General features: G+C 45.2%; 1 protein-coding gene across 1 annotated transcript in view; it reads right to left on the bottom strand.

Annotated features, from left to right (window-relative positions):
* The window catches only part of LOC147684780 (uncharacterized), a 286561-nt gene that overhangs the window by 223276 nt on the left and 49504 nt on the right, over positions 1 to 13781 (bottom strand). Inside the window, exon 6 of the mRNA XM_086939730.1 lies at positions 1980 to 2140. Coding sequence (XP_086795856.1) covers positions 1980 to 2140 — 161 coding nt within the window. The remainder of the gene's footprint in view (positions 1 to 1979; positions 2141 to 13781) is intronic.

Here is a 13781-nt window from a genome sequence, read left to right on the forward strand (position 1 = left end):
TCTTTTCTAACTACATACACAGGCTTTGGAATATCATCCCCAAATCCATCAGGATCGCCCCAACACTGCCCCAAGTTAGGAAAGAGTGGAAAATGCACCATTTTAATAAACACAACATCAGAATGCAGTAATAATACACTTATGCTTCCAGAACACAGTTACCTCTCCTATCACTACTTGACTACATAGTTGCCTTTGGAACTTTGCAGTGTCTTTTTGTAGGCAATAATAAAATACCTTCTCAAGTGGGGTATCTTCTCAATGTGTTGATTGGTCATCTACATCGTGGTATGATCTTTCATCTTCTGTATGGGGTCAGCCATCTCTAGGTGACTTCAGAAAACAACCCAAGACTTTCAATAATATTTTGGAAAGGATAAGCGTTCACCGTACCTTTCCTGTACTCCATGCCCTTCCCCTTACCCTCCTATAGGTATGTTTCTTCTTTAATAATGCCTCTTCAAAGAAACTATGGGGGTCATTATTATAGCGGGCGGATACCTACCGCCCACATAACTTTCCCCCCCGCCAAATTATGATGGTGATGGGGACCCCGGCAGAAAGGAAGACCGTCCGCCGGTTTTCCGCCAGTAGGCAATCCGCCCAGGCGGAATAGCCCAGGAATATGGTGGCGGTGCCTTGCAGGCACCGCCATCCATATTATCATCATGGCTGTGAAATGACTCCGCCATGGAGGTGGTTTTGTCTTTGGAGGCCCATTGCAGGCCTCCAGGGTATTCGTGGGGGTGGGGGCTGTACACAGTTGCTGGTGCAAGGTGGCAGGGACCGCGTGGTGCCTGTCACGTTGTGCATTCAAATGCATTTTACAGATTGCGGCGGGTGCTGCTTGCAGCACCGCATGCCGCAATGTTTAAAATGCGGGATGCGCCCGACAGTCTGGTGGCACATCCTAATGCCTTTTGCGGGACCGCCGCGATAATGGCAGGCGGTCCCGTTTCCAGATACGGTGGCGGGCAGACAATTGTTTAGGGCCCCTATATTTCTCCACTATATTGTCACTATTCAACTCCTTCATCCTGTTCTGCAGTTCGTTTCTCTCTTCACTACCTCTTTTTAGCCATGTGCCAATCCCCCATAAACTTCATTACCTCTTTTAAACCACACGCCTATCTGCCCATCACCCTCCTTGGCAATCTCTTATCTCCTCATCTCCGCCTCTTCTGCAATCAGAAATCTTGTTGTAATGAACCTTTTGGCTCCAATGAGTTGGTCTTTGCAAAAACACTCTTCCCCCCCTTTGAGCATGTTTGTATTACCTAAAATAAATAAGTATTTACATACAACTCAATTAAGTGTGCCGCTATTTTATTTTGCTAAACGTTTCAAACAAGTAGCAGAAATGACATATTATGGACATCATTTTTTCATACGCAATACGATTATTGTTAGTTGGAAGACTTGATGGTAACATGAAGATCAATTAGGGGTAGCTAGGGAACATGCTTCTTCTTGAACCTGAAATTTGGTATGCCCTCACTGTGCATTGCTAACCCTTGTCTAATGGGTCATGAAGGTAGTAGCATAAAAATAAAGTAAACAGGACTCAAAGGGCCCTAGTTACTTTCTGTTTTTGTATTTCTTCCTCTAGAGAAGTAAAGTTAGGGCAAGCGATGAACTGGTGAAGGTCAATCATGGTGACAGGATGTCATTTTTGCTAAACATGGCATTTTGACGAATTGATGTCCATGAATGAAGATATTAATATGAATCTTACAATAAGAATCACAAGGTGCTGAGATCCTACATATTTAATAAAAAAAAAGATTTAAAAAGGTTTAATTATCTATTATTGGATATCATATCCAGCAAGAGGGATATATTGAACAACTGCAGTCCTGCAAGGAGTACAAAACCCAGAATCCCTAGTTAAAAGTAAATACCTTGTTCTTATGTGGGACACGCATAATTGGCAGAGACTACTAGCTGAGTTAAAAAAAAAAAACAGTTCAGCAGCTTACCTGAATTTTGTAGTCCTGTCCATGAGCTTCAAGCTAATCAAATTCAGCTTTGTTTTGTCCTGCTCATTGAGCTCAGAGCCACCATGGCGGGCTGACATTAAAAAGGACCTGAGAATACGCTGCTGAGGTATATCAAGGTTCTGGTTTTCCTGGCTTAATTCCTGTAACAAACAAATGTGATATTGAATGAAAGTCCATCCATTACCCAGAAGTTTATTTCAATGTACCTTCGGTTAGTGTGGGCTGGTATCAATATTCTCTCTATTTCTTTCAGTTTGGAATCTCACAAACAAGGGATGCTCAATGTTGGTTCATGATAACTCCAGCCATACCAGATTTTCTGGATAACCACTGGCTGGGTAAATCATGCCCATCAGATTCATTATCAGTAAATGTATTTCAAGTAGCTAAGCTGAAAATCAGGGCAAGCTGCAGCCTCGTGGAATAACTTTATACACCCCTGTTTAGGCTGAATTTTACTTACTGAAGGAGACATACTGCTGATGCAAATTATTGAGATGAGATATTCACAGCTCTATAGAGGTCTCAAATCATTGATTTTATTGGTAGCTGGAAAACGTTGGCTGCTTTTCAGTCATTGTATAGCTATTCTGATGAGGTAGCAGGGAGCAGGCCCACACAGCAGAGCACAGTGCAAAGTGGGAGTCCCTCCTGGCAGGACAGCTCCTTTTGGTTGCAGGGTGTCCTCTGGATTCCAAAGTGAACTTACGGACCCTCGCCCTCCGCCTGGGACGACTCCTGGTAGCCACCGGCCCTGGGCACCGCACCCAAGCCAACGGACCATGCACGCAACCCGGGCTTCATCCTGGATTCCTCCCTCACGATGACCAAGCAAGTCAACGCCGTCTCATCGTCCTGTTTCAACACCCTGCGCATGCTCCGAAAAATCTTCAGATGGATCCCCACCGCAACCAGGAAGACGGTCACCCAGGCCCTCGTCACCAGCCGCCTGGACTATGGAAACACCCTCTACGCCGGAACCACAGCCAAGCTCCAGAAAAGACTACAGCGCATCCAAAACGCCTCGGCAAGACTCATTTTGGACATCCCCCGCCACAGCCACATCTCAGCCCATCTGAAGAACCTGCACTGGCTCCCCATCAGCAAGAGAATAACATTCCTACTCATCACCCACGCACACAAGGCTCTCCACGATGCGGGCCCCAGGTAAACCAACAACCGCCTCGCATTCTACACGCCTACCCACCAGCTCCGCTCCGCCAGCCTCGCCCTCGCCACCGTCCCATGTATTCGCAAAGCAAATTACGGAGGAAGATCCTTCTCCTTCCTTGCAGCCAAGACATGGAACTCCCTCCCCACCCACCTCCGGCTGACACAGGACCATCTCGCCTTCAGGAAGCAACTCAAGACCTGGTTGTTCGAGCAGTAGTGACCCCCCCTCAGCGCCTTGAGACCCTAATGTGTGAGTAGCGCGCTCTACAAATTCCTTGATTGATAGGGTGTCAGAGGTCCAATATGTATACCAAAATGTGTCTCTGAAGTGTGGGAGAGCACAAAAGGGGCCTTTGAACTTCACAATGTCCCTGCCCTTCATTCCCTGACTCCAGGTTCACTAGAGGGGAGTTTTCAGCTCTTATGTGGGCACAGCTCTATTCAGGTGCAGGTATCAGCCCCTTCGTCCTAATCTACCTATGGAAGGCCCATCAGCCTGGTAATGGGCCATCAGGATGCAAATGTCTCACTGCAGATGGAATTCACAAAGCCCAGCTGTCAGCCTGACCTGTAGTCAGAGACAGGCAGAGGCACAGGATGGTTAAAGTAAGAAAATGTCACCTTCTAAAAGTAAAAAGAACAATTGATGAATGGAATGCTGAAAAATACAAAACATTCACCCCAATACAGAGATCCCGGCCTTTTTTGCTCCCCATGCCATTCCAGTTTAAACCCAGCCATATACAAATCAGTCTTGACCCTGCTCACTATGGGAAGAGTCCACCCAAACTGCCAGGCCAGGTCCTCCCTGGACCAGAAACAAGCATCCTGGGACCAGTTTCGGGATATCACCCTTCATCAGCCAGGCTATCTTGACTCCAGTGGCATGGAGAGCACAGGACCCACGTTTGGGCATACCCATCCCACTTGGGGCGACAAATGCAAAAAAGAAAAATTGATGGACAGAACGCTGAACAGTGTCAAACATTTACCCCAGTACAGAGATCCGGGACCAAATCCATTGTGTTTTGGTCCCCATGCCATTCCAGTTTACCCGGTTATATGCAAATCAGTCTTGAACCTGCTCCCTATGATAACAGTCCAGCCCGGACCGCCAGGGCAGGTCCTCCCTGGACCCGAAACAAGCATCCTGGGACCAGTTTCAGGGTATCACCCTTCATCGGCCAGGCTAGCTTGACTCCGTTGGCAAGGAAAGCAGGAGACCCACGTCTGGGCATACCCAGCCCAATCGGGGTGACAAATGCAAAAAGAACAATTGATGGGCAGAATGCAGAACAATGTCAAACATTCACCCAGTACAGAGATCTGGGCTGCAATCCACAGTTTTTTGGTCCCCATGCAATTCTAGTTTAAACTCAACCATCTACAAATCAGTCTTGACCCGGCTCCCTCTGGGAACTGTCCAGCCCGCACTGCTAAGTCAGGTCCTCGCTGGACCAGAAACAAGCATCCTGGGACCGGATTCGGGGCATCCCCCCTTATCAGCCAGGCTAGTTTGAATCCAGTAGCTAAGTGAGCCCCGGACTCAAGTCTGGGCATACTCGGCGCACTTAGGGCGAAAAAACAAAAGACACACAAAAGCTGGATAGAATGAGGAACAAATCAAACATTCACCCCCAGTCAAGAGTTCTGGGTTAAATCCATTGTTCTTTTGCTCACTATGCCACCCTAATTTATACCCAGTCATATGCAAATGAGTCTTGACCTTACTCCTCATGGGAATGGTCCAGCCGGAACTGCAAAGTCAGGTCCTCCCTGGACCAGAAACAAGCATCCTGGGACTGGTTTCAGGGTATTACCCCTTATAAGCCAGGCTATCTTGAACCCAGTGGCACAGCGAGCCCGTACCACGTCTGGGCATACCCAGCGCACTTAGAGTGAGAAAGCAAATGACACATAAAAGATGGACGAAATGCAGAACAAATCAAACATTAAACCCCAGTCAAGAAATCACAGTCACTAAACCTGGAGAGAACATCAGCATTGGGGTGGTCGGGGACAGGACGGTGTTCTACCATAAAATCCATTCCCTGTTGGACCACCTCAACAGTTTGGGATTCTCACCCCTCATCTGAATTAAGAGTCTGAGGGCACAGTGATCTGTCTGAACCCAGAGGTGAGTGCAAAACAGATATGGCCATAGCTTCTGCAGTGTCCAGAACACAGAAATGGCTTCCCTTTCAATCGCGCTCCGCTTCTGGTCCCTGGGAAGTAGCCTCCGGCTGATGAAGGCTACAGGCTGATCCGAGTCCGCTTCATTTAGCTGTAAGAGCATGGCACTTAGACCATGCTCTGAGACGTCTGTCTGCACAACAAACTCTAGGGAGAAATCGAGGGCCTTGGGCACGGATGCCGTGCACCTGGCTTCCTTCAGGGTGTCAAAAACTTTCTGGCACTCCTGGTTCATATCACCTGATGTGGCTGCTTCTTCAAAGCCTGCTCTGCCAAGGGGGCAACAATGGTGCCATATCCCTTGTTGAATCTCCTGCAATAACCATTGAGGCCTAAGAAGCCTCTCACTTCTGTCTGGGTCTTGAGGAGTTCCTAAGCAAGAATGGTGTCAATTTTGGACTGCTCCTTGCCACCTCCTACTTGGTGTCCCAAGTAGAGTCTGGTACTTACTGGTCTTGATAGTCAGGCCTGTGCTCTGTAGCGCCTGAAACACTTCCCGGAGGTGGTTCAAATGGTCCTCCCATATGGAGCTGAAGACCGCAATGTCATCTAGGTAGGCAGCACTGAAGTTCTCTAACCCAGCCAGGACCTGTTTGACCAGCCTCTGGAAGGTGGCAGTGGCATTCCTCAAATCAAAAGGCATGACTCTGAACTGGAAGTGTCCTTCTGGTGTTGAGAATGCTGACCTTTCTTTAGCCCCCTCAGGCAAGGAAATCTGTCAGTATCAAGCTGATTTATGAGGTCATCAGCTCTGGGGATGGGGTGTGCACCAGTCCTAGTGACTGCAGTCTACATAGAACCTGAGTTCCAGTGTGGCACCTGGAGGGGCACCCTTAGGAACCAACACTACTAGGCTGGACCAAGGGCTGTTTGAGGACAAAATCACCATTAACACAAGAATCTTGGAGACCTCCTCCTTAATGCTAGTCCTCACCTTATCAGACAAGCTGTGCTACAGACTGCTCGTGGGGTACGTAAGTGGGGGTGGGCCCCTGGTGTGGATATTTGTGGAATAACGTCAAGCGCTGATGCAGCCTCATTGATGAGGGGTGGCAATTTCCCAGTGACTTTGTGCGAGTCATGGGGCCAGTGATGGGATATTCAGCTCCACGGGCTGTCAGTAGGATGCAGTTTTTGACGGAGCAGATTCTGGGTTCCGGACGTAGGCCTAAAGTTGTGGGAGAATCTGTTATGCCATTCCCAGCACTAAGGGAGCAACAGCAGTCCTCTTCTTTACCTCGCTCTTCTGTCACTTGCTGAAGTGGTGATGGAGGTGTGGGCGATAGAGAGCATCCCGGTTTGAGTGGTTTGTATGACAGGATGGGGAAGATGCATTGGTCTAGGCTACTGGTGGCGGGGATGAGCTTGGGGGCGTGGATTTGGGGCATTTAACCAACAGGAGTGAAGTGGTTGGTGCTTTTCAGATGTCAAGTGTGGAATTCAAGAGTACAGCCGAGATGCCATGGTGCTCCATAGGGGGTTGCTTGGATGGAAGAAGTAAGGAGGGTCACAGGCAGTGAAAAGTTATAGTCTCATGGTATTCTGGAGGAGATTTGGGGGAATGCGGTCGGGAGCCGTCCCCCGCAGTATTAGTGGGGATGGGGTGATTTCTGAGGGGTGTGATCAGGTTCAGTTTCTGTGATTTTCTCAGGGGCACAGTGGGAAACCTCTAAAGGCAGAGGTCAGCAGGGTCAATCTTTGTCAGACGGCTGCTACTCCAGTGGATGTGGGATGGTTCTCTTGGTGGATACGGGGGTATCCAGATAGGAAGACTGCTGCAAAGTTAGAATAGGGATTTTCAGAGGGCTTTCGATTGGGGTATCAGGGTCCATGGTCTTGGAGGTGGCTGAATAATTTGAAGTCTGCCAGCGAATTTCCTCACATTGTTTGCCACAAATTGTCCACATATTGGAGGGAGGGGAGGATTGTGGGCCGATTTTGGGATTTACCTCTTCCTGACTGGATTATTTTTCCATTGAGGATTGTTCCTAAGAAAGCGCCAGGGAAATATCAGCTGATACAGTATCTATCCTGGCACGAGGGGTTTTTAGTGAATGATTTTTTTGATGAAGGGGATGTTTCAGTGTCTTACCCTTCAGTAAAAGATGGTGCGGACGGCAAGGCAGGGAGGTGGATTGGCTAAGTGTGACATTTAGTCGGCTTTTCATCTTTTGCCAGTACATCTGGAGGACTTCTCTTTGTTGGGGTTACAGTTTAAAGGGGCTATCTTCACGGCAAAGTGTTGCCTATGGGTTGTGCTATTTCCTGTTTTTGGAGTTGTTCAGTACCTTTTTGCAGGGGGCGTTTGCCAGGTTCAGCGGACGCCGACTGATTAGCCACTATTTGTATGATTTTATCTTTGTGAGTCAGGAAGGGTCTGGGAACTGGCAGGGCTTTGGCAGCATTTGAGAATTTGTCACAGATTTTGGGGTTCCTTTGGCTCCAGAGAAAATGGAGGGACCTCATAAAGTGTTAATGTTTCTGGGATTCAAACTGGAAGAAGTTTGCTTGATTGCACAACTTCTGCAACCTAAGATTAGGGAGATGTTGGGTTTATTGATGATGTGGCTCGTGAGAGGAAGGTTTATTTGCATACGGTACAGATATTGTTGGGGTTGTTGAGTTTTGCCTGTAGATTTGTGAGGGATGGTATCACTTTTTGCAGGAGGATTTTGCCATGTCAGGAGCTTCACTGTCTCATCATAGGGTGTGAGCTATGCTGACAATCAGGGCTGATCTACGTACTTGGTTGTCTTTGTTGTAAGATTTCAGTGGGGTTTTGATGTGTTTGCTGGACTCAGACATCTTTTGGCAAGTGCAAGTTTTTCTAACGCAGCTGGTGCACATGAGTTTTCATTTTCTGGGATGGCAGGTGGTGTGCGGAGCCATGGCCATAACATTGGTTGCACCAAGGCAGGAGAATTGCCTTTTTTTCTGTGTTGGTGGCATTGTCGATTTGGAGAGTCAAACTTGAGAACAGGACTGTATTGTTTAATGTGGACAATATTACGGTAGTGCATTTGGTGAATAACCAGAAAGCTAGGGACTTGAAGTTTTGAAACTGCTGCAGCATTTTATGTTCTCCTGTTTACAGCTTAACATCATTTTTAAGGCAAACATGTACCAGAACATAGAAATAACATAGCTGATGCTTTGTCTCATTCGCTGAGGCGACGGTTCCGCGTGTTGTCCCTGAGAGTGGAGAACGACACCACCCCAGGGAGAGCACACATCTGGGCATGGGGGGAATGTGGTTGTTGGGATTGGCGGTGCAGTATGTTCTTAGCAACTCCCCGGGGGGCGTATCAAAAAGATTAGCTCGTTTTTTTTACAGTTGCTCAGGTTGCTAAGAGTTGGGTGTCTTACTTCCCACTGAGCTGCATCTCCTTGTTAAGGGTTGTTGCATGCCTCTAATCCGGGTTACTTTGCTAGGTCTGCTTTTCTGTCATATTGAGTGGGGTTATACTCCAGCTCCGAGTGAGTTGGGGCGGAGAATTTTGGTTTGTTGGGGTTCATGGATAGCTATGCGGTCTCTTCTGAGGGACCCTGTGTCATGGATCTTTTGAGGATGCTTCCTGGTTGGGTTACACAGATGTTGATCTATGCCCATTACAGATGGTTTGGTTTTGATGGTTGGGTGTTTTGCTTTCAGGGTTTTTAGAGTTTTCAAAGTGACTGAACTGAAAAGTAAGGATGAGGACGGATTGTTTTGGGGGCTGTTCTTTTGGGGATTTTTAGCCTGTGGAGGCGTTCCAATGGTGTGGTTTTCTGGTTGTGTTGTTTTGGCTTGGATATAGGTTCTACTTCAAAAGTATGTGTTATTTCTGGGGTTCATTGAATTGGAACTTTTTGCGAGCAGGATGACATTTCAACTTTAGAGATACTTCAGCTGGATGCCAGATCCGGGTGCTCTGGCAGTGAACGCTTTCCTGAAGACTTCGAAGGGGGCCGCACTTCCGCTTTTTCCCCTTTCGCAATGATTCAGAGGGTTCTTTCGAAGGTGAGACAGGAGATATGTTCACTTGTGTTAATAACTACCTTTTGGCAGTCCCAGGCATGGTTTCCAATGACCTTTGAGCTGGCTTGCGATGTTCCCTTGTTTCTACTCTCCGAGGAAGGTCTCTTAAGGGACGTAGATGGAAGGCAGCACCCTCTGGTACTGACGGGCTTTGAGCCTTCTTACCTGGAAGGTATCAGGAGAGATAGAGACATGTCGGCCTTTTGGGAAGGGCTGAGGAGCTCCTTGAAGAGTCCTGGGCTCCAGGTACCCGCAGTAGATACAATAAGATATGGAAGTCAGGTATGTTGGAGAGGGCCTTGGATCCTGTGGAGACACCTATAGTTGAAGTGGTAAATTATTTAGTTGAACTGTTCGATAGAGGCCTTCGTTACAGAATGCTTAATTGCTACAGATCTGCAGTCTTAGCTGGACATGCTTTAGTAAAGAACAGGAGGGTTGGGAAAAAGGAAATGGTCTATAAAACTCTTAAGAGTGTCAGGTTAAGGAGACCTCCTAAACCTAAGTATGAGACCCTTTGGGATGTAAAAATAGTCTTGGATTTGTTCACCTCATGGCCGAGTAACTGATATTTGGATCAGAAGAGACTTTCTATGAAATAGCTTCTTTGCCCTGTCTAATCAACGTGTGTCGGATATTAGAGGTTTAGAGGTAAGAAGTAACAGTTTAGGATTCCTTTGAGTTACATTTTGAGATCATTAAGAGAACTAAAACTATGTCCAACACAATATTTTATTCCAAATTAGATTCTTGCAAGAAATTGTGTGCGGTAAGTTGTAATAAGGAATATGAGTCATCCTGATGATTCTGACCAACTTCTCATTTCCTTTGTGAAAACCCTTTAGAGCAGTAACTACTGCACAATTGCAAGATGGGTTAAGTAGAATATGCAGTGAGCTGGTGTCAACCTTCAAATATTTCAAGCTCAATCTATGAGGGGAGCTTTGACTAGTCAGTCTTTTTAAAAAGACGGCAGACTAGAGGACATTATTAAGGCAGCTGATTGGTCAAATTCTGCTACCTTTGCAAAACTTTACTATAAGCCGATTGAGCACATGTCGGATGTGAATTTGCAGGACTGCCAACAAGCATAATGGTAGCCTCCGGTCTTGTGATGAAATAGCGATTCTCCAAATAAAATGCCAGGAGAATCGAAATGTCATCAAAGACACAGTTTTTAAGCATTCTTTGTTGCGTTATGATTAACTGGTTTAGGCGTTTGCATAAGATGGAGTACTAACATTCCTTTTTACTTTTAGATAATATCCAATAGATCACTTCTTTTGTGGTGTTCCATCTTCTGGAAGTTTGGCAAAGCGAGAGGATTCTTTACCTTCGCTCAGTTCTGAGGTTTTTCGTTATACTTGTGTTCTTGTGCTGACACCACTTCCATTTTCTTCGTTAATGATTGCAGGAGGAATTTGGCTCACATTTCAAAGAGGCAGACTGTTCTGTGTGTGTGCTTATTATATGCCAGGAAGGCTCTGTTCTGGAATTGTTTCTTTGCGGTGTATACATTTTAAGTGCTGCATGGAGTGACATTAAAGGAATAATGCATTATGTTAGCATCCATGTCTCTAATGAAATCCAGGTTTTCTTGCCATTTAATTTAGAGAATCGCTATTTCCTTAAAAGTACAACAAAGTTAGCAATGTGGAAGACAGGTGATGAGCCGTCGTACCCTGAGCCCACAATGATTCAGCAGATCTTAGGTACCTTCTATCTGGCATTCTTTATTTAGAATAATAGGGGATTGTGCAGGGCACACCTAATTTGGAACTCAATTTAAACCTATAACCTATTTATTCAATAGTTACTTGGGGCGTGCTGGGCGGGAAGGTGGATGCTACCCTCCAAGTTCAACCGTAGACCAAAACCAACAAGTGACAGCTATCACTTGCCCCTGCCCGCACAGCAGTAGGCAAACTTCCATTTGCCTACATTAATCGACCAATTCCTGTGTTCTATGATATCTCTTATACTTTGCTAAATGAATTTTGTACATCAAGATACTCGCTTATAAACAGTTTCTTTACTTTATATTTCAGTAAACATCATACATTTTTCAATGCCCTAAACTAGACATAAACACACCTATCTAGGTGAATAATAAACAAAATACAACTTTGAAAAGAATATGACTGTTGCTTAGAGAACTCTGTTTTCTAGTCCCAATGCATTTCGGAAATGAATCCCTTCTTCAGGGGAACTGTAAAAAAATGTACACACAAAAAACGCTTATTTTTACAATACTAAGCACGTTGAATGGCAGAACAGATCACATTTGCTATAACTTGGTTATTGCAAAAAAGTTGCGAAATAATAAATAAACTGTCACCATCACCATGTACGTGTTGTGAAAGAAAAGTGCACAAAAACCAAAACCTTAGCCTTCATGAATGTATGTCGCCATATACTACTCACCAACTCTCTTACGATAGAAATGTTATCAAACTACTTCAACCAACTCAATGCATTAAATAATCAACTATCTGGTCTTCTCTATTACCTTCTTAATGAGTCAGGCTCAGAACTTTAAACACGAAAAATCGCTGCAATGTAGTTGACACCGTCTCCTCCTTTTTCTCGTACACTCGATATCACTGTATTCCGTTCTGCAAAATGAAGTGCGCTCTTGATTATGCAACCTACACAAGCGTATGATGGATTGAAAAAACAAGAAGTTCAGCAACGCTCATTACCTTGAACTACTCGGTACTTCACTGCTGCTTTTGCACGTGAAAAAACGCTGGGATGCCGTAAGCTCCAACCCCTCCTCTTTCCTCAGTTCTACCGGTCAGGGAACAGTAGAAATCCACTCCTAGTTAAACATCCCACATGTGTATTGTTTGATTAACTGAGCTTGGTATAACGAAGGGATCATTACCTGCTCCCTCCGCATTGTACCGCGTTTCCATTGCTTACTCTACTGGGCACTTCTTCCGTGCAGATCCGCCGGCAAACACATAACAAATTCCTTTACCATCTCCCCTGCTTCAATACCACCGCCCGTAAACAATCCTAAATACCATGTCACGTACCTCCGGTTTGAAGCATCCACGCTCATCGACTCCTATTCTCAACTGGTTTCTCCACACCATTCGACGCTACTGCCTGGTCAAATGCTACCAACAATAATAATCGACGACTGATTCATCTTACTGCGATTGTACGGCGGCCATCTTGGAAAAGTCAAACGTGCGCGAAACTTTATTGAACGCAAAAACCCATCCAAACTGGCAATAACACACATTGGATTGATGCCCAGTTTACGTGTTGTAAAACCTCAAAGCCTCAGTGAAACACAAAGAATAAAACAAAAAGAAGTGAATAAAACAATCTTAAAATCGGAAAACATAACTGTAAATAAATCATCAGAACAAATTACAAGACTATGTTCTGTCTCCAGAACCAGCGTGCTATACATAAATCATCTGTCCTGAGTTTGCATGTGTTGTGACATCCAAAGTACGTACATCATATAGATCACAAATTTCTGCGATCAGCCCTTTATATCCTGCCAAATGAGTAAAATTAGTTATTCATTAGTTGCTCTCTGCCACTATTATTATAAACACACCTTCTGTCCTCATCTGTAAAGTTCCTACCCTGCATGATGGAAACTGTGATGTGTTAACATTATTTAGCTATTAAAGGAAACAAATCATGTCCAATTTATCATTTAGGCCCTTCGGCATCATGGTTTCGAGAAAGATGATCCACCAAATCTCCTTTTTAGAACGCCATTTGGCGTTATCACGCTCAGATTTCAATTTAATTTGTTCTAAAACTTGAAATCGCAATTGTGGTATCGTACGATTCATTTCCATCCAGTGAGTAACTAGACTTGACGTGGTAGTCTTGTTCCGGATCCTGCTTTTATGTTCGGTAATGCGCACTTTTATTTTACGCTCAGTTTTACCTACATAAAGTTTCCCACAGAAACATTTGATGCTATAAACCACTTGTGATGAATTACAATCCTTCTGATATTTTAGTTTGATTCTCTTGCTGGTTTGGGGATGTAGAATAAATGACCCCTCTATCACATTATTGCAATAAGTGCAATTATGGCATTTCCTCATTCCTGGATTAAGACATTGTATCTGTTGTTATTTTGTCGATATAGTAACCAGCTCTGTTGGACTGGGCCTTTCCCCTGAAATTTTTCGCTTTTGCCCCCTTAATCTGAAAATGTCTCCCCCATGGGATTAAACCTGTATAGGCCATGAGTGGTGTGAGACACCTTGTTAATATGTAAAGTCATGTAATGGTGTGAGCACTTGTAAATTCCCCCATTGTAAAATGCACCTGACTGAAATGTACTGTGTTTAAAATAGATGCCATGGCCATGGGTTTTGCCACCGGACTGGCATAGGTCAGCGGGCTAGATAATA

Source organism: Lissotriton vulgaris, chromosome 10, assembly GCF_964263255.1.
Source record: "Lissotriton vulgaris chromosome 10, aLisVul1.2, whole genome shotgun sequence".
Classification (NCBI taxonomy): Eukaryota; Metazoa; Chordata; class Amphibia; order Caudata; family Salamandridae; genus Lissotriton; species Lissotriton vulgaris.